Genomic DNA, 24587 nt, shown 5'->3' with positions numbered 1-24587 from the left:
CCCAATTGTTGTCTCTTTTTTTTCACATGTACTCCAGATTTTCATCCTGTATCGAAAACAATAAGGGATACGGAATGGGTCGAGGGCGAGGTTAAACTCTTTTCCGTGAAATACTATAATTCACTTTCTAAACAGACACGCCATAGGGAGTGAATTTCAAAGTAACAAAATTCACATCGACGTTCCCATCGGAGCACCTCATCGCTCGTCGGAATCTCGAATTCTTTTTTTTTTACGGCCATCCGCGTATGCAAAACTAATTACATGGAAGAAAGATAGCAGCGTATATCAAACGCAGCAGGGATTGCGTCGTTGACGACGCGTTAACGCCGACATAAATATACAATGTAACACGAGACACTAAAGGTAAACGAAACAATTCTCACCTGCCGAGTTAACGTCTATTAAACAATCGCAAGAACCGCACGAATATTAAAACGAATGTTTGAAGGGCTGAGTGAAAAAAAAACAACAAAAAAACTGATAAGGTTTGTTTGGGAAAAAGTCCTCCTATACGTGAAGGCAAAGGGTGAGTGAAGTGACTCAGGCTGGTGTTTTTTACTCGAATAAATGCTCGAATTCGTCGAAGAATTCGAAACTTATGGCGAACTTTTTCCTGTTCGAATTGCAAAAAAGTTGCAAATATGAAAAAATCATTATTAGCTAGAAGACTTTGCATAAACTGGGTTCATTTTTTAACGTCTGCCAATACAAGTGGATATGTGCACCATGGTTGGTATTTACATAGGTATCATTGAAATCATTATATCAGAGCATAGATATACCTAACTCATTTTGTAGACGGTCATGCATGCTATGTAAATTATTAATTATATTGTCTGTGGGTAAATAAAACAATTCGTGATGTCTGATATTATTTCAATTGTTCGGTCTGCTTTGAGCCTCTCACTCCTTTTTCTTCTCTACCCTTTTTTTTCTACTTTTAGCGACCTGCTGTACTCGTTGCAAGTTTCGCGATCGGCGTATTATTTATGAAATTATACCATAACCTCGTCTAGCTCGACGTAGCCGAGATAATAGGGTCTAGTTGCGGTTAACCACTTTCTTAGCGGGAATATACTCGGATGAGGGATCGAAGGGGTAATTTTCTTGCGGTTTTTAATTCACCGACATTTTCGGGCAAGTTTCAAAAGTCGTTAAAGAAAGTGAAATAATGAAAATTGAGGTTTAAGAACGAGAGAATATTAAATAATTTTTGTACGAAATGAAAATTAATGTTTATTTAGAAAACTGAAAAAGTACGCGTATTTTTCTCTTGTAATTTTATTTTTATTGAAGGCATTAATTGGGCAATGTTTATTCGTACTGTTGATGGGGGGAGGGGGGCAGAGAGAGAGAGTATGATGCAAAAACATTGCCTGATCGAGTTTTTTTTCCATACTGTGGTGTTTTGAATTTGTCGAATTAGGGTGAATGGATAGTTAATGGTTTTTTCTTGTACGAAATATCGTCGAACAGGTATTTTTGGTTGTTCGTGTAGATCTATTGGTGATTAGATTAGAGGCGAACTTCATCGTTGGAATATGGAGAAAAATTTAACTTTTAACGTGTACAGTTCCTAATTATTATTAGTTGTGGGTATGTGATTTATCGAAGCGACGATGCCAATGTGTATCTGTATAATTTTCTGCTAATGTGATGGAATTTTAATCAGGTATTTGATTTAATTGTAGTCAAGAAAGTTTTTTTTTTAGAATTGAATGCTATTGAAAATATACCTACTTGCCAACTAATCCCTTCAAGGCTTCCTAATGTTTCCTTACAATTTTTTTTCCAAAATATTATGAAAAAAACTATTTTGCATCTACTCGTAAGCATGATTTTTTTAGAAAAAATACCTATTCAAGTTCAACTCAAGTTCTCGGGGAGATTTTAATTTTCATGATTGATTTTTTAAATGTGGTACCTAATTGTGAATCATGGAAACTCATTTAAGCAGATGAAAATTCGATGTCATACTCTCTTTTGAGGTGTTCAACTTGATAATTTATAGTCAGGGAGCCCACTTAAGGATAAATTGCACCCCCCCCCCCCGTCGATCCTCTGGGACAACTTTTTTCTTAAAGGGGGAGTCCCAAGAGACATTTCTAGCCCTTGTACTCAAAAAAAAGAGTGGCCCTACTTACAAAATGGCGGCCATTTTGATTGACAGGTCAGCCGAAATCGCAGATTTTGCATTCCAACATAGGACTTGAACAAAATTTTTCAGACTGTACAAAGGTAGATCGAAAGATCAAACAAAAATTTATCACCTGTCAAAATTTCAAGTGCCAAAGTGCATTTTTCGATTTTTGGTGAATTTTTGAAAATCAAAAGGCCAAAAATGAGGGAAAAATCAAAATTTTACCAAATTGACCAACAAAGCTGAAATTTGGGATACACCCTATTTTCGACATGCCAAATCGATTGGAAACTGTTTCAAATCGTTTTGAGCAGTTCTGGAGCCTCCAGCAGATTTTTGAAACTCGACATTCCCACAACATATCACCAAAATGGAGTTGGAAAGCTGAAATTTATTCTGCAAACTAATTTCAATACGCTACGAAGTCAACTGTAGGGGGATTTCAAGTCGTTTTGGAGTTTCCAGTGTTTTTTTGAAAACTACTGGAGCTTCCAGTAGATTTTTAAAACTTTAAATTTCCTAAAAATTTCATCTAACGGAGATATGTAGAAAGTCAAAATATATTCAGCAAACTAATTTTAATACGCTACGAAGTCGTCTGCTGGTGGATTTCAAGTCGTTTTGGAGCCTCCAGCCACTTTTTGAGAGGTCTTATGGTGTTTTTTGGAAAATTGAAATTTTCAAGAAGTAGCTGGAAGCTTCAAAACCATTTAATACCACTAGAAACCACCATGTAGTCGACTTCATATCGTATTGAAATTAGATTGTGAAGTAAATTTCAGCTTGCCAACTGCATTTGGTAAAATGTTGCGGGAATTTAAAGTTTCAAAAATCTACTGGAATTCTGGAGGCTCCAGTAATTTTTAAAAAGGCGCTGGAGACTCTAAAATGATTTGAACTCACCAGAAGTCGTCTTCAGAGGGTGTTAAAATTGGAGAGTAGAGTAAATTTCAGCTTTCCATCTCCATTTGATGAAATTTTGTGAAAATTTAAAGTTTCAGAAATCTGATGGAGGCTCCAAGAATTTTCAAAAAGTCGCCGGAGGCTCCAAAACGACTTGAAATCCCCCTGCAGTTGACTTCGTAGCGTATTGAAATTAGTTTGCAAAATAAATTTCAGCTTTCCAACTCCATTTTCGTGAAATTTTGTGGGAATTTCGAGTTTCAAAAATCTACTGGAGGCTCCAGAACTGCTCGATTTGGCATGTCGAAAATAGGGTGTATCCCAAATTTCAGCTTTGTTGGTCAATTTGGTAAAATTTTGATTTTTTCTCTCATTTTTGGCCTAAATTTTATTTTCAAAAATTCACCAAAAATCGAAAAACGCACTTTGGCACTTGAAATTTTAACAGATGCTAAATTTTTGCTTGATCTTTCTATCTACCTTTGTACAGTTTGAGAAATTTTGCTCAAGTCCTATGTTGGAATGTAAAATCTGCGATTTCGGCTGACCTATCAATCAAAATGGCCGCCATTTAGTAGCAAACAATTTGTAAAAGATTTTTCTAAAGAATTTTGGACGAGATTTGAAAAGGTGGAAGGGGGGGGAGGGTGGCGAGAAATTTGTCGAAGACTTCGCGAAGATTTTGGTCAATAATTCCAGGAATTTACCTATGAACGATTTGGCTAAGGATTCTGCAGAAAGATTTTCGAAGTAGTTTGGCCAAGAATTGGCGTAGAATTTGTGAAGGTTTTTGCAAAGATTTGGCAAAGGATTTTGCCAAATAATTTTTGAAAGATTTTGGTGAAGGATTTGGTCGAAGATTCTGATGAGAATTTGCGAAGGATTTTTAAAAGATTTCTGACAAAAAATTTGGTTGAAGGATTTTTTGAAAGATTTGTGAAAGATCTTGGAGAATAACTCGCCGAAGGATTTTGTCAACGAATTTTCGGAGAGTTCTTATAAGGATTTTATGGATGATTCCCAGCAAAAAAAAAAAAAACTTTGGCGAAGGATTGGTGGTGAGGATTTACCAAGAAATCTGGTGGAAAGCATAGAATTTGCAAAGGGTTTTGGCGAAGAATTTTTAAACGATTTTGGAGAAGGACCTGTGAAGGATTTTTGACAAAAAATTTGAACGAACGATTTTTCTTCAAATCCTTTGCAAATCGTTCGCTGGAATCTTTTGTTGAATCTTTCGCCAAAAGTCTTCACAATTCCTTTGACAAAAAATTTGAGCAAAAGTTTTCGCTAAGGAATTTGTGAAAAATTTTGGTGAAGAATTCGACGAAGGGTTTTCGAGAAAAATTCAGTAAAAGATTTCGACAAAGGACTTGTGTTCAAAAAATATCCTTCTATACTGACAATCTCATAGACTTTAAGAAAAAAAGAGCAATTGCTCGCTGAACATATCTATCAAAACAAAGGGATAGTTGGACCAAATTCATGTTGAATATCACTCACAGTACTAGTATAAAAGAAATGTGGACCAAAATACAAATATTAAAAGGCTGCTATGTCCCATCTGACATTTCATATCTTCTCCACAACAATGACATTATTACTTCATTAGATAACATAACTAACACCATGGCTCAATCTTTTTCTAAAGTCTTAGCAACAAGTTCCTATAGTGAAGCTTTTCAAACAATCAAAAACCAAACTGAAAATTTAGTACTTGATTTTTCATCTGATAACCTTGAACCATACAATGCACCTTTCTCTATAAACGAACTACTGTACTGTTTAAACCACAACATCAAAAATTCATCACCTGGACCAGATGATATTCATCCATATATGCTGAAACATCTTTCTGACTACAGTAAAAATGCTTACTAAACCTCTATAATATAATCTGGTCTTCAGATTCCTTCCCTCAAACATGGAAAACTGCAACTATCATTCCCATACTTAAACATGAGAAAAATGTTCACCTTCCCTCCAGTTACAGACCTATTTCTTTAACTTCTGTCCCATGTAAGATTCTAGAAAAAATGGTTATGAAACGTCTTACTTGGTATATTGACTCTACAAATTCCCTCAGTTCTTTTCAAAGTGGCTTTCGGAAAAAAAGATCTACTCTGGACCATCTTTTTAGTCTTACACAGGAAATCAATACTGCCTTTCAAAATAAAGAATTTGTACTCTCAGTCTTCTTTGATCTTGAAAAAGCTTTTGACAAAGCATGGAGATACAAAATACTTCAAAAAATACATTCTATAGGGATTCGAGGGCATTTAGCTTACTTTATTCAAAACATTTTATCAAATCGTACCTTTAGAGTCAGAATTGAAAATACATACTCTGAACTTTTTGATATTGAAAATGGAGTCCCTCAAGGCTCTGTGCTTAGCACCATACTATTTATACTCCTAATTGATGATATCTGTAGTATTATTCCTCAACCTCTTTCCTTAAGAATTTTTGCAGATGATATAAACATTTCAATACGTTCAAATAACATCAAACTAGCCTCAGAAATGATCCAAAAAACTCTAAATTGTATTGAAAAATGGGCTGAAACAAATGGACTAACATTTTCTGAATCTAAAACTCACTGTATACTTTTTACCAAGAGAAATAAAACCTACCCAGAACCTATCCTTGAATTCAATGGACATCCTTTAGTTTTTAAACCAACCACTAAATTCCTTGGACTTACTTTTGATAAAAAACTTACTTGGACGCCTCATTTTCTCAACATAAAAGCTCAACTTAACAAACGTCTAAATTTACTAAAAATTGTTAAAAATCCAAAGTATAACCCATCACGCCAACTATTACTTCACTTGTACAAAGCTCTGATACGTAGTAAAATTGAATATGGAAGTCCATGCTTTACAAACCTGTCAAATAAAACTACTAACATTCTCAAAACTGTTCAAAATTCCTCCTTGCGCATCTGCATAGGTGCTCTCTATTCGTCTCCAATTGATAGTATTTATTGCGAAGCTGCAGAGCTTCCTCCTGATTTTAGGAAAATTCTCATGACAAACAAATTCTTAACAACTGTTGCAAATAATCCATCTCACCCTCTTCAAAGGTCACTCAATGTCTACAGCTCTCAGCATTTCCTCCATACTTCAAGTCCAATCCCAGAATTTATCAAAAATATGAACAACCTACAAATTGACCTAAAAAACCTAATACATCAACCAATATCTTATCCCCCTTGGTCTCTCAAACCTATACAGATGGAATTTTACTTAAGAAACTACCCAAAACATGATCACTCCCCATTATTAATCAAGAGTCATTACTTAGAACTGTTATCAAACTATACTGAATATAACTTATGCTTCACAGATGGTTCAAAAATGTCTAATATTCATACTGGTTATGCTTACTCAATTAATGACAAAGTTCTCAGTTTTAAAATTCACAACTGTGCCTCAATTTTTACTGCTGAACTCACTGCCATAAAACATTGCCTAATAGATATAATTTCCATTCAATCAGAAAATAAAAAATTCTTAATCCAAAAGCGACTCACTAAGTTCACTGCTATCCATTCAAAACATTTTTTCTGACCATCCCATAGTTCAAGATATATATAAGTCCCTTTTTAACCTCCAATATTATGATTACTCAATTAGCTTCATGTTTGTTCCCAGCCACATAGGTATCACTGGAAACGAAACTGTTGATAGATTAGCAAAAACAGCCGCTACCCCCTCCCCTCTTACCACTCTCACTCCTGATGACATTAAATCTCTAATCACTCACAACACATTTAATAACTGGCAGAACTTTTGGTCACAACAAACTTCAAATAAACTCTTCCAACATAAAAAAACTACTCTCCCCTGGAAAAATCTAGGCCACCTGAACAGAAAAGAAGAAATCCTGATTACCAGACTAAGAATAGGCCACACAAAAATTACTCATAACCACTTATACCAAAAAGAACCAAAACCCTCATGCCAATTTCGCAGAAACGAACCCATATCCATCCAACACATACTTTTCAACTGTCCCCAACTAAAACAAAACAGACTTACACTACAGATAAAAGAAAACCCACCTACTATCCCTGACGAACCCTCAGAAATACAAAAATTCATCTCCCTAGTAGAAAACATCGGCCTCACAAACCAAATCTAGCCCCCCCCCCCTTACGGGTGTAATAATCTTGTAATTATAAACACCCCAAAAAAAAAGTACTTGGCGAAAAAATTTCCCAAAAAAATAGTTTTTTGCCAAGATTGCCGAAAAAGTTTCAGTTTATTGTCGAAATTGTTAAAAGTCCTGTTTTTTGCTTAAATTGTCGGAATGCCCTTTTTTAGCCTAAAATGTCAGAGAAAGAAGATTAATTTTCTGCTGAGGTGAAAAAACTTCTGCTTTCACCAAAAATTCCACAAAAATTTCCATAAAATTATATTTTTCACCTAAAATGTCAAAAAGTCCTATTTTTTATAGTCCAGTAACTTTAGCATTGAATAGTGAATCTCAAGGTGGCAAGCTGATTTTTGGTATACTGGTCCATTTTGATGTCCTGAAAACGAATCCGAGGAGTCCCCTACTGTGCCGGGTGAGCTTTCCCCCAAATTGTGGATTTTAGCCCCCCCAAAACAGGTTTTTGGCCAGTATATCGAAAAATATCGACTCTAGCGCAAAAATGATTGAAGAATGTTGTTCTACGTTAAATTTCCGATCTATCGATATATCAACTGTCTTACTCTCCCCAAGGGGGGTGGAACTACAACCATTCAAAAAAGGGGGGTTTCCTGAAAAATACATAAAGGATACAGGCGCCTGAGGGGGGTGAAATGGTCCCTGAAAGCGTTCGAGTTGATATCAGCATGGAAGGTGGGTCCCATCGAGAAACTTCCGCGTGAAAAATTTCAGATCGGCACCACCTCCCCTTTTTGGGGAACCCCCCCTTTTTTGTAATTTCAATACCAATTTTCTCAGCCCCATTTCAACCGATTTTGAAAATTTTTCAGTATGTTATGTATATTCATAGTAGGTATCCCCACAAAAATTTTCAACCCCCTCCCCTCATATTTACTCCTCAAAATAGCGTTTTTCAACTTATTTCAAATAGTATAAATTGAGGGGGGCTATGTGCTGTGGAGAGGGCTAGATGAGTGTAGCAAAAAATCTGACGTCATATTCGTGCTCAGCGGTATCGAATCATAAGAAAACGACACCCTACTCATTAATACTTAGTTATTTCCCCCGAAATTTCCATTTTACCCCGAACCCTCCCCAAGGTACATTTTCACACCATTTTGAGGGGTAAATATGAGGGGAGGGGGTTGAAAATTTTTGTGGGGATACCTACTATGAATATACATAACATACTGAAAAATTTTCAAAATCGGTTGAAATGGGGCTGAGAAAATTGGTATTGAAATTACAGAAAAGGGGGGTTCCCCAAAAAGGGGAGGTGGTGCCGATCTGAAATTTTTCACGCGGAAGTTTCTCGATGGGACCCACCTTCCATGCTGATATCAACTCAAACGCTTTCGGGGACCATTTCACTCCCCTCAGGCGCCTATATCCTTTATGTATTTTTCAGGATACCCCCCTTTTTTGAATGGTTGTAGTTCCACCACCCTTGGGGGGAGAAAGACAGTTGATATATCAATAGATCGTAAATTTAACGTAGAACAACATTCTTCAATCATTTTTGCGCTAGAGTCGATATTTTTTGATATATTGGCCAAAAACCTATTTTGGGGGGCTAAAATCCACAATTTGGCGGAAAGCTCACCCGGCACAGTAGGGGACTCCTCGGATTCGTTTTCAGGACATCAAAATGGACCAGTATACCAAAAATCAGCTTGCCACCTAGAGATTCACTATAGCCCCTATTTTTTTGCTAAAGTTACTGGACTATTAACCAAAAATGTCAAAATTTCCATTTTTAGCAAAAATTGTAAAAAAAGTTTTGATTTTCGCTAAAATTGCCAAAAAGTTCCATTTTGGTTCAAATTGTCAAAAAGTACCTGGGTACTCATTTTTGTCAAAAAAGTCATCCAAAATTGTCAAAAGAAGTCAGGTGTTTTGCCAAAATTTCCAGTGATTTTGGGATCAAGTGACTAATTTCCATGATCGGAATCGTATTTTAAAAAAATCTTATTACCTACCTATATGAGGAGGTGTATGTTTCTTTTTTGGATTATTTGAAAGTTTGGTGGGATAAGGAACTCATTAAAAATGTTGGATAAAACTAGTAAGAATGCCTTATGTCCAGAAATGGGGTTTTTGCGTTGGGATCATACGTCTTGCGAAAAAAAACTGCGAAATTTTCATTTTTCGACTGATTAAAAAAATATAATCGGTGTTACGTAACTTTCTTCGTGTAAAACTAAATTATGAAAAATCTACATGCCAAGCATATCTTGTAATACTAAACAATTCACACCAACGTTATTGAATTTCGAGAATTTCTCCTCCTCCGATCTTTTCGTTTTCCTCGTTGGTGCAATCATTTGTTCAAAATTCAGACAGGGTAATGACACTTGGAAACATAAGAGGGTGAAAATTGTAGGTACGTTGATATAAAACACGGTATTCATGCGACGTTTTTCGAGGTGACTGGCGTTGACGACGGTATTGCTAAAATACACAAGATGATTTTTGACACGTGATGTAATATAACACGTGATTAAAGACGAGTACCGACAACGTGATCGAGGCGAGCAACGGTTAAAATACAAAAAAAAAAAAATGAACTCTTTCGTATAATATATCGATGACAGATAGTTGAATGTCAACTCGTTCGTAGTGGAATAATTATAAACGTCTAATTGCCAACCTTGTATCCCTGTCGGTCGACTTGGCTTCACGATAATAATAAAACTAATTCTACACATAATAATCGTATAATGAGAAAGAACTTGGCTATACGATGACAAAAGTATACCGTATACCCCTGTGGAAAAAAATCCGCCCATGGCCTATACGAGTACGTCGTAAGAGCAGTGGAAAAAAAGTGAACAATTGACGTAAACGGGAAAGTGAGCTGTAATGGTTATACACGAGTTGACCCACTCAAAGTCAAAGCTGCTCGAAAAGGTAAGGCTCAATTATAATTTACCTTGGTGTAGACAGCGGGCAGCAGGCTGTGGTATTTTTTTCTTTTTTTTTTTACACCCAACACAGGCGTTATTTTTACAAAACCACTAGCGACCTACAGAAGAGCCACTTTTACGTATACGCCGCCATCATCGTTATGGTTATTTGATGTGGTGTGAGAAGAGTCGTACTTGTACGCCTGTCTGTAGTTATAGCTTTTCACGTTGGTTATCGAAATTATTTTTATCGAATCGCCAACCGGCGCCCGGTTCCAGCCAACTTCGATTATAGTACCCGGGCTTGTCACTTTTCTATTTCGACGTTGGTAATCAGAGTTTATCGAGCTTTTTGGTCGAATTTTCAAACATAGGTACGATACAATCACTATTGTAGAGTCTACAGAATGTTTCGTGTGTTAAATTTAAAAAAAAATCACAATTGCATGTTGGTAACAAATTTTTTATGTTAGGTACATGATTTTGTTTCTCTTCACTTTTTTTTTATAAGAGTCTTAGTTCTCCACCAATGTGAATTCTTTATAAAAACTGTTGGCAAATCCTTCTCCAAAATCCTTCGCAATGAATCCTTCCCCAAAAGCGTTGCAAAATTTTTCGACAAAATCCTTTGCCTTTAAATCCTTCACAAAAATCCTCAAATCAAAACTAGACTCCCCAAAAACGTTTAATTTTGACAGAAATTTTGTGATTTTTTTTCAAAATTCTGAACCTAAACCGCCTTTGAATTTCTTTTGGGGTCAAACGGTTTCCAGATTCGGATTTTGAAAACCTATGATTTGATACATCAGTTGTCGAGGGCAGGAAATTTTTTTATTCCTCCCCCCTGTTCGGCAATACATTTTTTGAAAATACTCAAAATGATAAAAAAATGTAAAAAAAAAGATTTTGCAGGTGCATGTTAGAAAAACTTACAAAAACTCAACGACATTATACGCGAGATCCTCATCCACGTAGATATAGCCGAGAGAAAGAAAAATTGCCAGCTATCATAATGTCCACTCGAAGAATAGCGCAAGCAGCCACGAGGGTGGCGATGACGATGGTGGCGGCGGTGGGTAAAATGAGACATTAAAAATTCACAATGTCGAACAAATCGCTCTGTGAGTATATTCGCTGAATTATTCACGAAAACGGAAAACCAATTACGTTTTGTAAATAAGAAATTATTGTGCCAACTATAAACATAACCCAAACGAAGATTATTCAAATGGCTATGTGCACATTGCGCAATCTACACGCCGTATTAGCCTCGTGTACAAAGTGATGTAAAGCCACGTAACCGTATAATGTAAATATCTACCGGAATGATGCGCTTAATGAGCACCAAGCCCGATGCAGTCGGAGTCACCGGAGGCGGCAGCGACGGACGCCCGCCAGCTATACCTGCTCTTTATTTGCGAAATACGAGTAATACTACATACTACGACCGCACGATTCACGATCAAGTGTATTCGAAGCACTTGACCCGAATTCTTTTCCAACGTCCTTTCTCGCAAATTTTATTGCCCGAGCTGGCTCGCAAGTCGCAGTCGTAAAGAAAATGCATATTTCGCGTGTAGACGGTTTCTTATATAGCTATATAGTCCCTCATCCCTCGGCCACCTCTCCACAGTGTTGGCGATTCATTTGAAAGAAATATACGATAAACATCTACATGCATTTTTATGACCCTTAAGGTATACCAACGTGTGTTGGTGTAAGACGAAAGGAGGAGAGAAGACCGTAGTTTCAATTTTCAAAGCTTTTTATAAAGATTAAATTCTGCAGTATGAAGGTGTAAATTCCAATGGCCATGAAACTCCACAGTTTGAGATGAGAGAAGATAGGATGGTCCTGTGTGATATTAATAGTCCGGCATATGACAATAGGAATAACCCCCCCCCCCTTCAACGATCCTTTGGGACGTCTTTTTTCTTAAAAGGGACATTTCAGAGCCAACTTGCCAATTGATACCAAAAATGATGAAAAAAATCAAAATTTTACCAAACTGACCTAGAAAGCTGAAATTTGGGATATGCCCTTTTTTCGTCCTGTCAAATCGATTAGAAACGGTATCAACCCCTTTTGAGTAGTTCTCAATAGTCAAAATAGGATGCCAGTTCAAAATGTTTGTAAGCTCCAATAAATTGTGTGAAAAAATTCGAAAAATCGCCTCCTCCTGGCGCACAATCCGCCATTACCCAATTCACGATGAAAATACTTAAAATTGATTTTTTGATCCAAGATGTCAATTTATAGAGCTCGAAAAATACCAGGACCATTTTTCTGTTCGACCTCCATTTTGGGTACCCCTTATTTATAGGTACACAAGTCCATTTCGACAGATTTCGTGACATTTTTTCGGAAACTAGAATTTTCAAAAAGTTCTGGAGGCTCCAAAACATTCTAAAACCACGTTCAGTCGACTCAGCATGCCAAAAATATGAGCAAATGAATAGAATTTCGGTATTTTTTGTCGAATGACTCAGGTACAATGAATTTTAAAAATTTTAGAAATAGTGAAATCGCTGGAAAAGTGTACAATTATTCCGAAATGGCAGAAACCAATTTTGGAAAAAAGGTAAGTAATGGGTCAAGTAGATCACTAAAAAGCACTAATCTCATTTATACGAGTTGAAGTTGGTTTGCATAAATTGTTAAGGCTTTCTCTTTGAAAATCTGGAAGGTTTCTAACTTTATTTAGGTAAAATTTCGTGGAAAGTTTATAATTTTCAAAAATCTGTCGGAGGCTCCAGAACTGCTCAAAACTACTCAGAACATCTTCTAATCGACTCAATAGGTCCAAAATAGAGCGAATACCTGCCCAATTTTTGGTAAATTTTTGAAAATTGGCCAAAATTGAGAAAAAAATCAAAATTTTACCAAATTGACCTAGAAAGCTGAAATTTTTGATAAATCATATTTTTGACCTGCCAAATTAATTGAAAATGGTTTCAAACCGTTTTGAGCAGTTCTGGAGCCTCCAGCAGATTTTTGAAACTTGAAATTTCTACAAAATTTCATCCAATGAAGTTGAGAATCCGAAATTTAAGCTGCACTTCAACTTAAACACGTTCTGAAGTCGACTGCTAGTAGCTTTAAGTCATTTTGGAACCTCCTACGACTTTTTGAAAATTCTTAGAGCCTCCAGAAAATTTTTGAAACTTGAAATTTTCACAAAATTTCATCAAATGGAGTGAAATGACCGAAATTTACTCTGCAAACTAATTTCAGTGCGATATAAAATCGAGTGTAGGTGGATTACAAGTCGTTTTTGGGCCTCCAGCAAGTTTTTGGAAATTACTGGAGCCTCCAGCAGATTTTTGAAACCTGAAATTGCCATAAAATTTTACCAAACAGAGTTGGAAATGCAAAATTTACTCTGCACTCTAATTTGAACGCCCTATCAAGTCAACTACTGATAGGTTTATGTCATTTTGAAGACTCCAGCGACTTTTTGAAAATTCTTGGAGCCTCCAGTAGATTTTTTAAACTTGAAATCTCCACAAAATTTCATCAAATGGAGTTTAAAAGGCAAAATTTACTCTGAAAACTTATTTCAGTTTTTAGATATGAAGTCAACTGTCTGTTGGAGGCTCTAGGAATTTTCATTAAGTCGCTGGAGGCTCCAAAATGACTTGAACGTATCTGCAGTCGACTTGAAATTGGAGTGCAGAGTGAATTTTGGATATCCAGCTCTGTTTGGTAACATTTTACGGAAGTTTTGAGCACTTAAAAATCTGCTGGAGGCTCCAGCAATTTCTAAAAAATCGCTGGAGGCTCCAAAATGACTTGAAATCTACCTATACAGTCGACTTCATAGCGCATTGTTGCTTACAGAATATATTTCGGATTTCCAACTGCATTTGATAAAATTTCATGGAAATTTCAAGTTTCGAAAATCTACTGGAGGCTCCAAAAATTTTCAAAAAGTCGTAGGAGGCTCCAAAATGACTTAAACCCACCAGCATTTGACTTAAAAACTTGTTCAAGGTGAAGTGCGGCGTGAACTTCAGATTTCCAACTTCATTTGATGACATTTTGTGGAAATTTCAAGCATCAAAATCTGCTGGAGGCTCCAGAACTGCTCAAAATGGTCTAAAACCGTTTCCATTCGATTTGCCAGGTCAAAAATATGGTATATCTCAAATTTTAGCTTTCCATGTTAATTTGGTAACATTTTGAATTTTTCTCATTTTTGGCCAAAATTTGATTTTCAAAAATTCACCAAAAATCGAAAAATACACTTTAGCACTTGAAATATTGTCTGGTGATGAATTTTTGCATGTTCTTTCGATCTAGCTATGTCCAGTTCAAAAAATTTCGTGCGAGTCTTTCGTTGGAAACCAAAATCTGTGATTTTGGCTGACTTGTCAATCAAAATAGCCGCCAATTTACTAGATTTTTTGACAAGTTGGCTTTAAAATGTTCCTTAGAATGTCCCCTTTCAGAAAAAAGTTGTCCTAGAAGATCGGCGGGAGGGTTATTCCCACATACCGGACTATGTAATATCTGGTGAAAATTCTATTTTCCATTTCCAATTCGTTCACATTCACTCATTATTAGAAGCGGCGATGGGGGAGGGGGTGGGTGAAGGGGAAGCTGAATTTATCAAGATGTCTAAATTTGTTGTTCAAGGTTCCAGTACAATTCTCGATCCCCTCCCCCTCCTTTCCACAACTCTCAAATATATTAAAATCGATCACCTCCATCCCCCCTCCTTCGGTTAAAACTTAAATCAACGTAAAAACAATATCTTACCTTCGTTCAAATTACTGCCAATGATGATCTCCGTATCGGTGTAATTTCCTTCTCTGACCATATCCAGCGGATCTTTAGTTATGAACACTCCATCGATGGTAGGAGCCGATGGGAAGCCTAAAATACCCCAATAACTATTCCACTGCCTTTTCGAGATGGTCTTCGCGTCGACGGTTCTCATACACGACATAACTCTGGAAGGATTTTCTTCGATAAGCGATGAATTACAGCCGCAGTCGTCGATTAACGTTAACCCAATTTGGACTGCTTTTTCGGCCGTCATATAGCTCCAAGGAGCGTTCAACGTGCCCGATTGCAGGATACCGCGCGTTGCTAATCCTCTGGAGACCGGCGATATCAAATGAGCGCTCACCTGCCAAATAAATAGCGAATCGATTAGCGTTAAGGATACCTACGATAGCACACACATTATATGTACACACGCTGTGAAGGAGAAATAAGCCAGCAATAGCCGAAGGCAAGTATGGAAATTATTTCCGTATTATGGTCAAAGGTAAACAGAGAACGAATGTTAGAGAGTTTGATTTGGTTTTATTGCGATTGAAATTCACGCTACGTTTACCCCTTTTAGTTTACCTTTTATTTATGGCTGATCTTTGATGTGATTTATAAGAGTAGCCTTAGGTATAGGTAAATACCGCCGAAGAGCGTTTTACTCGTATTTGCTTTGCTGATAATTTATCGGACGGTGTGATTATTGTTCGTTTTTCAGAATTATTGGCTTTTTAGTTGCTGGCGAAAAAAGGTATGTAGGTATAGCAGAGGTGCTTTTCAAGCCTGATTTCATTCGAGAGCTAACGTAAGCCCACACCCGAAACGGTACCGCCACCGCTGCGTATTCTTCGGTTAATTACTGTTTTTTTGATTCGAGAGAGGTTCGTCTCTTTTATCTTTAACTTTTAATGTTTAACCACCATATCGTTTCTTTTCTGTGTTATTTTAGCGTCTAAATTTTGTGAAAAGTGGGCGACTCGAGGGGCATTGAGGGGTCTGATTTGAATGGTACATAATTTGAAATTTCAACTCAGCGTCCTCGAATTATTAGGAGTCGATATGTCACAGTACATTTTTATTAATTTGGAAATATTTTTTTTCAAAGGGGCGAGGGGATGAGGTAGCTGGGTATAGAGAAGTCGTATTTAAAAAGAGTGGGGAATGGGGATATTCGAACTCTGCTAATTCGAAAACCCTACAAACGACATGTCACACATTATTTTCATTTTTTTTTTTTGGTATTTTGACCATGTTCAAAAAAGAGCTGGTCGGGAGGAGGAGGACTTTAGAAGAGTCGAACTGAAAAAATAAGCCAATATTCGAACTCAGCACATTCGAAACCCCTACAAACGACATGTCACACATTATTTCCAATTTTTTGGTATTTTGGCCATGTTCAAAAAAGGGCTGGTGGAGAGGAGGGGGTTTTGACAGGGTTGGATTGAAAAAATATGTCAATATTCAAACTCAGCACATTCTAAACTCCTACAAACGACATGTCACACATTATTTCCAATTTTTTGGTATTTTGACCATGTTCAAAAAAGGGCTGGTGGGGAGGAGGAGGACTTTAGAAGAGTCGAACTGAAAAAATAAGCCAATATTCGAACTCAGCACATTCGAAACCCCTACAAACGACATGTCACACATTATTTCCAATTTTTTGGTATTTTGACCATGTTCAAAAAAGGGCTGGTGGGGAGGAGGGGGTTTTGACAGGGTTGGATTGAAAAAATATGTCAATATTCAAACTCAGCACATTCTAAACTCCTACAAACGACATGTCACACATTATTTCCAATTTTTTGGTATTTTGACCATGTTCAAAAAAGGGCTGGTGGGGAGGAGGAGGACTTTAGAAGAGTCGAACTGAAAAAATAAGCCAATATTCGAACTCAGCACATTCGAAACCCCTACAAACGACATGTCACACATTATTTCCAATTTTTTGGTATTTTGACCATGTTCAAAAAAGGGCTGGTGGGGAGGAGGGGGTTTTGACAGGGTTGGATTGAAAAAATATGTCAATATTCGAACTCAGCACATTCGAAAACTCTACAAACGACACGTCACACATTATTTCCAATTTTTTGGAATTTTGGCCGCGTTCAAAAAAGGGCTGGTGGGGAGGAGGGGGTTTTGACATGGTTGGATTGAAAAAATATGTCAATATTCGAACTCAGCACATTCGAAAACCCTACAAACGACACGTCACACATTATTTCCAATTTTTTGGAATTTTGGCCGCGTTCAAAAAGGGCTGGTGGGAGAGAAGGGGGTTTTAGGGGAGTCGGATTGAAAAATTGAGCCGATATTTGAACTCAGCGTCTTCAAGTCATAAACAATCGATATGTCACTCTCTTATTTTTTCTTTTGAATTTTACGCAAAATTGAATGACCCCCCCCTTTGGTGCCCCCTCTCCTTCGATGTTGAGATCTGGTTTTGGATATTAATTTGCTGAAAATGAGATAAAAATGGGATTTCAATGGGGGGGTTTTTCAAGCTTTTAAATGATTATTTTCCAGTTTTAAACGTTAGATGAAGAGTTGAGCTTTTGCCCTAAATGTTCAATTTTGGGCTTTTCAAATTTGAAATTTGAAATTTAAAATCCCACAAACAGAGCTAAACTCCTAGTCTTAGAGTCTTAGACACGAGCATTCAAAGTTCATTAGCTTTGCAAAAAAAAAAAATCACAAGGGTGTGAAAATTTCGAGGACAACCACTCCCCTCCCCTCCCCCTCCCTTTCTCTTCATTTTGGAGGATTGGGTAGTGATGGTTAATTTACTATAGTCGAGGACAATTCGTACAAAAAATTTCAGTAAAAATGGACACATCGATTTCGAGTTGACATGAAAAAAGTATAATTCGTATTTACGGCGAACTGATTATGCAACTTTATTAACATGTTTTATGCTTGTGAAATTGTGACGTCAGAAAAGTAATAATAAATCCATGAACTGTTCAATTTTGTTCGGGTTTTAAGCAAGATTAGATTTTGAAAAACTGCGCAAGTAACTCGAAACAAATGTCAAATTTTGGATTTTCGTTAAATGCAGACTTCGAAAAAAATTGGCAAAAATTTTGAAAAACTGAAATTTGAACTTTTTTGCAAGCTCAGCTTTGGAAATTGAATTCGAACTTGAGATTGCATGATCATTTAAAATTCTTAAAAAAATGGTACAACCAAAACTTTCTGACTTCGCTCAAAATATTGTATTTTCGAAATGGCCATTTTCAAAGATGGAGAGCACCACCCTCCTCCCTCCTCCCGGTTACAAGGAAAGATTGTAAAAAAAAATCTTGACGCCATGCGACCTATTGAATGGTATGTTTTCGAGGGTGCTGAACACGAATATGACCTTATATTTTTGATACGAGCACTTCCCTGCCCCCTAGCACCCTTCAGTTGGAGTCAGAGCTTCAAAATATGGATTAAGTCGTGATTCGTGGGGGAGAGAGAGGTGGGTCAGTTCGAGTTTGGACAAATTTTTCGATTTTCACTCCCTTTATTCCTCTTTACAAATTGGACATGACGTTTGGACTTCATTCCTCTTCCTCCCACATCCAATTTTCCCTGAAGATTGCTGAACTAGGTAACGAGAGAATAATATTTTTTCTAACTGCCACTCTCTGATTTGAACGAAACCAAACTAACCTTAAAAATCATGTCTTGAAACCCCCCATAGCCAAAATTTCATAACCCTAATTCATTTTTGAATTTTTAAAAATTTGGAAAATTCAAAAAAACAGTTTTTATGTATGAAGATTTTTTAACTTTTTTGTATAATTTTTTTTTTGTTAAACAAAATGAACCAGTTTGAATAATTGTTATTTGAACCCCTTCCCCCTCTCCCAATACACACTACCAGCTTTGAGTCATTTTGGAGTCTCCTGCGAGTTTTCAGGGTTTTTCTTCAGAAATTTTAAATATCTCTGGAAGGGGGCAGCAACGAATTTGAACACCTATAACCTGTGGTTTGTGTTTATTAGCCACCTCCTCGATCATTTAAGGCAGTTGTTTCGAAATTTCAGAAGTGCCAGTTCAAAAGTAAATTTCTGATCAAAAAGTTAATGAAAAACAAAACAATGTTTTTTTAAATTTGCACATCTCGAAGAGTTTCTAGAGTAAGGGGGTTATCTAACCAAATATTAAATTTTTTCTTGAATTTTTTCCTGAATCAATTTTTGAAATTGGCTAAAAATTCCATTTTGAGCTGGCAGTCCTGAAATTTTGCAGTAGCTACATAAAACAACCGAGAAATTGTGTCTAATTAGCACCAACCAAAGTTAAAGTATCTGAAGGTCATTTTTGCTCCTTTCTACAGCTATTTGAAATTTTACACGTTGGGAGGCTCCAAGAGGGCGTAAAATTTGAAGTTTTTGAAGTTAGAGACGATTAAATAAACCGGTTCGGTTCGTTTGTTTAAAAACTATTTTTTTTGAAAAATTAAAAAATTTCCATAAAAACGTAATTTTTGATTTTTTTTAAATTTTCAAAAATTGATCAAAAATAAATTTTGACAGGTACTTGAAATTTTAGTTACCAGGGGGAGGGGGGTTAGAACGTATTCTTTTGATCTAATCTGATTTTGTTCAAAAGGTTCCCTCGAGAGATCTTATAATAAGTAACATTTCGGTTACTTTTCATTTTGAAGTAAAACACTTGCCATAAAGTCGAGGTCTCGAGGGATTAAAATATACTCACAAGTACACCAATTTTTTAAAATAAGAAAGAATTGGCAACACTGATTGCAAAATTGAATTTCAAAATTTGAAAGCATAAATCAAATTCACTTTGAAAAAAACAATTGTCCAACAGATAAAATGAAACCTCTGTCTAATTGCCTAACCTACTTATAAACTTATTAAGGAAAAAAAAACATACCGATCCTGCTCCAGCAGACTCCCCGAACAAAGTGATATGTGCGGGATCGCCACCGAACGCTTGGATATTGTCTTTAATCCATCTTATGGCCAGTGCTTGATCCCATAATCCCATATTTCCAGGAGCATCTCCGTTACTAGAGGGTAACTCCGGGGTCAGGTATAGGAATCCGAAAGCTCCCACTCTGTATTGCATGGCTGCCACAATAGCGTTATTATAAGCGGCCATGATATCGCTGGTGTACACGTCCAATGTAGAAGTGCCACTTATGTAGCCACCTCCGTAAATCCAAATGAATACAGGGATCTGAAAACATAATTCAACGTTACATATATACAAATTGATCTACAAATCTACTTCTAATAAGTATGTATGTATATTTGTAAGTAATTAGCTGGCTATGAAAATAAATTTCAATCAGATTCTTGATAAGACCCTTTCAGATATTCATGAGATTGGTGCCCTCGAACTTCAATCAGAATATTTTCTAATTGTGAGAATTTTTGAAAAAAAAAACAAATAAATAAAATGTCAAGATTATGAGATTTTTGAAAACTTCCCCTTTCCCAATTCGGACCAGTCTGGAGCTGTAACCAAAACACCACTGCCATTTCATAAGAAGTAAAATTTAATCAAAATCTGACTTTGTTTCTAATTCATTCCGTCCTTGACCATTTTCAAACTCATAATATGTGCTACGTTGCTTCCATCAGTTGACCCGATAATAACGACACAAGTTTCCTGGAATTGATAATATTATACTCAACTAAAAAAATACTTTTTAGCCTGGCTTCATTTCACAATTCATACGTAGTTTGTTAATAATACCGTTGGGAGTAGTTGGTAACTGAGCCGGCTGATTAACATAACACACATTGTAGCACATTTCACCTTATGAACTAGCGTACATTACTCGTACTAGTGCTCGTGCAGTTTGGATAACCAACGTTGAAAATTACATTTGTGTGGTATTTTTACGTTACATTCGAGTCGACTCTTTATAGAGACGTCGATGACGAGGTCGAGGTGAGATGTCCTCGTTTGTAAAATGTTGATTATTGCATTTGCAACAGGAAACATCTCGATAAAAAAATAGGCATAAACGAAACATGAATTCCACGTAACAAATAAAATAATACGAGGTGTCTCATCAAAAATATGTTATTCGTGATTCGAATTTGAATGCAACAGGATAGATAAACAGTAAACTTTCTATTGAAAAGGGCTATGTAATGTAAATTCAATCAGTTGTTGACTTTGGGCCATCTGATTCTTTTGAATAGTTCCTATAATGGCTCTTTCTTGGATTTCAGTTTTTTTTTTTTTTTTTTTTTTACAGAATTGCTGGATTTTTTATGTGAATTGGGATAAAAATTGTTACTGCTAAATTACAGAATTTAAGATCCAAAAAATATTACGCGATGTTCTCAAAAATGGAAATTTTCGAAATAATTGAGCCTCAAAAATATCCTTTTGGTTATCTATGTACTCATATCGACAATGGTTTTCAAGACACCAGGAAAATAATTAATTGACTAGAAAAGATGAATTGTGAAATCTCAGCTATCTTATAAAATTTTTTTGATAATTATTATTTTTTTTTCAAATGAGCCTAAAAAATTAGCTGTCTAATGGAATTTTTTCAATTTTTTCAACAAAAAAAACAACAATTATTAAGTAGGCACGAAAAATTGATAGTTTAGTTTGGACCCTTCACCTAGAAACAGCAATAGTTCGCATTTTCAAGCACAAATTTAATCACTTGTCGAAAATTTCAAAAATTTCAATGGCATTTTTGGAATTTTGAGAACATTTGGTGAACATTGAACAACTACTCGCAACATTTCCCGAATTAAATTTTCATTCCAGGCTTAAATAGAACTTTACCATATCTCAGCCCTATGAAAAATGTGGTGTTCTCGGGGTGTTTGTTTTTTAAACCGATCCAAAGTCAGATTCAAATAATAGTTCATTTTTTATACCTGACTCACATCCTCATCTCCTTCACAAATGTCCGATTTTGGCAATGTCGATTGTGCCGAATTTGAATTTTCAATAAATTTTCAAAAAATATAACATCTTGCTCCCTCAATCATCCTCTTCATATTTTAATATGTACATAAGTACATTAAGGAGGACTTCATTGACACTTACAAAACTTTAGGCAACTTTTTCGTTACTTTTTGCCGATTTTATGGGGGAAAAAATCCCTGAAAATTTCAATTCCCAAAAATGAAAATTAAGTCATGTTAAGCCTTCTAAACTTGAAAAAAAATTAGGTAAGAACCTGATGAAAAAAATGTTATTGAAAATTCTCAATTTATTCGCCAAAACTCAGAATTCTCCTACGCAACCCCTCATTTATAAAAACTCCACTTTCGGTACTTTAAATAACTAGTCCTCCTAATAAAAGTCTCTAGTATTGAAAAAATGAAAAAAATTAAATTAAATAAAATTCGGCGAACATTTTTAGAAAGTTTTTGAAAAATAATTCCCAAAAATTAGCAGACCAGAGTTTTTTTTTTTTTTTTTCTATAAAAAGAAATTATTTTGAGTGTTGTAAAAATTAAAACGAAAACAAATACTATAAAAAACGATTCCTTACATCTAGAAAAATTGAAACAAAAAACAAAACCAAAAATCGTGTGTTGCCTAATACATGTTTTTTTTTAATAGTAAAACTAAAAAAGACAATCTTTTTTGTTTTTTTGTGATGTATTGTTTCCAAATTCAGCAATTTTGAAAAAAATACAGATTTTTTCTTAAAAATGAAACAAAAAGACAAAATTACAGAACATTGTTTTCAAAAATTTTTTGATTTTTTTTTTTTTGGAATAAGTAACGTTATGGTAAGCTCATAGTTTTTGGATTTTCTTTTGCAGGGAAAACAAAAAAAAACAACCAAACAATGAAAAAAAAACAGTATCTTTGAAGGTTTCTAAAAAGGAAACCAATCTGAAAATTAAAAAATATTGTTTTCGCAACACTAAATTATTTGTGACACAACGTTTTAAAAATTTACGTTAAATATTTTGTTTCCTCGTTTTTTAATTTTAGGGGCTCTCTACAGAAGGATTGACACATGATTTGGGAAATGGAGGAGATTTTTAGCAGAAAGCAGCATCCACTTTTTGAAAATCAGGTGAAATAGGCAAAAAAAAAATACTTTTTGGACATTTTTGGCAAAAAAAATGGACTTGAATAATTTTTGGAAAAAAGACATTTTTCAGAAATTTTGCTTACAAATAGGTAGATACGTACAAGAATTTATGTAAATTTTCCGCAAAAAACAAAATGTTTTCAATTTTAGTAAAGAGTAGGACTTTTTGGTATTTAGGTATTTTTTTTTTCAAAAAAAAGCGAGACTTTTGGCGAGTTAGACAACAAATGAAGTCTTTATAGGATTTTTTTTCTCGAAAAACCGACAATTTTTTGCACGAAACGGGGAAATTGGGCAATTTTTACAAATGGTGAAATTTTTTCCCGTGTTTGGCAGAAAAATAACTTAAGTAACTTGGTTACTTCAAAATTAACCTAGTACGAGTCCTGAGAATGTTTAAAAAATATACGTATGAGACAAAAATTTGAAGAATCAAAATTTTTCTAACCTGAATTTTTTCTGAAATTTGCACCAATGTCTATTGTCTATATCTTACCTAAACTAACCATCCGAATCTAAATTCAACAATTTTGAGCTATTTTAGACGTTTCAGCAATTTCTCCAGAAGGCGTGAAAATTGATTTGAACATGTAGAAAATAATGTCGTGACCCATATTCGACCCATTTAACGAGTTTTCTCCATATTTGAGCCGATTTCAGGCGTGCATTGGCCTCTTATTATTAAAAGTACACATGAAATTGGCTCAAATGTGAATAAACTCGTTGAATATTGGTCCAGCATAAGCCTCAACTCGATTTGTACATGCCTAAGTTCATTTCCACTCGTTTTGAAGAAATTTTAAAACTCTGCAGGTACCCAAAAATCGCGCTGGAGGCTACAGAATGCCTTGAAATTATGAAATGCGAATTGATGGGATTGATTTAAGTGAAGATACTCGTACAACCATTGATGCAAATTCCAAGAATTTCCCTCGCAAATAGAAAAGTTAATCAGCTAAAATGTGGGATAACTCTTTAAATAACAGGCCGAGAATATGCTCGAAATCAATTTTTAAAGCCCAAATTGATTTCCGCAAGCTTCTTGGAAAAATAAAAAATAACGCAGGAGTCTCCAGAATGGTTAAAAACTGTGAAATTTGAATTAGAGGAGTTGATTTTAGTCACAGGACTAATTCACGTCGCATTTACCAATAAATACACACACATTTTTTTTTTTTTGAAAAGGCATAAATTGTCTATCGTTGGAAATGGTAAATTTTAAATTTTGAACAATAAAATTCAAAAATCGATTTGGACAGCTGAAATTTTGGTAATGGTGATGGGGGGGGGGGGTTCAGATCATGCAAGGTAATCCCTTGTTAGAAGGAAACTTTTCAAACTGACACCTTCTGATTTGAACGAAATCAGAGCATGTCCTAAGACCCCTGAAACCAAAATTTCAGGTAATAAGGTTCATGTTTGGTTTTTTGGTGGATTTTTGAAAATTTTAAAACAACTTTTTAGAGCATTTTTTTAACTTTTTCATGAAAAAATATTAATTTCTTTGACCAAAATGAACGAATGTGAATAATTCTTGCAATTCAACTCTTACACATCTGATATCAACAATTACTAGTTTTGGGCCATTCTGAAGCCTCCAGCCAGTTTGCTCACTTTTCTCCAGGAACTTTGAATGTCTCTGGAAAGACCAAAAATG

General features: G+C 35.5%; 1 protein-coding gene across 1 annotated transcript in view; it reads right to left on the bottom strand.

Annotated features, from left to right (window-relative positions):
• Positions 1-24587, bottom strand: part of LOC135847064 (acetylcholinesterase-like) — an 83043-nt gene that overhangs the window by 46985 nt on the left and 11471 nt on the right. The window contains exons 3-4 of the mRNA XM_065366460.1: positions 19771-20076; positions 14869-15241 (exon numbers count right to left, since the gene is read on the bottom strand). Of these exons, the coding sequence (XP_065222532.1) occupies positions 14869-15241; positions 19771-20076 (679 nt within the window). The remainder of the gene's footprint in view (positions 1-14868; positions 15242-19770; positions 20077-24587) is intronic.

The sequence above is a fragment of the Planococcus citri genome, chromosome 5 (genome assembly GCF_950023065.1).
Source record: "Planococcus citri chromosome 5, ihPlaCitr1.1, whole genome shotgun sequence".
NCBI classification, from domain to species: Eukaryota; Metazoa; Arthropoda; class Insecta; order Hemiptera; family Pseudococcidae; genus Planococcus; species Planococcus citri.
This window is presented reverse-complemented; position numbering and strand designations above follow the sequence as displayed.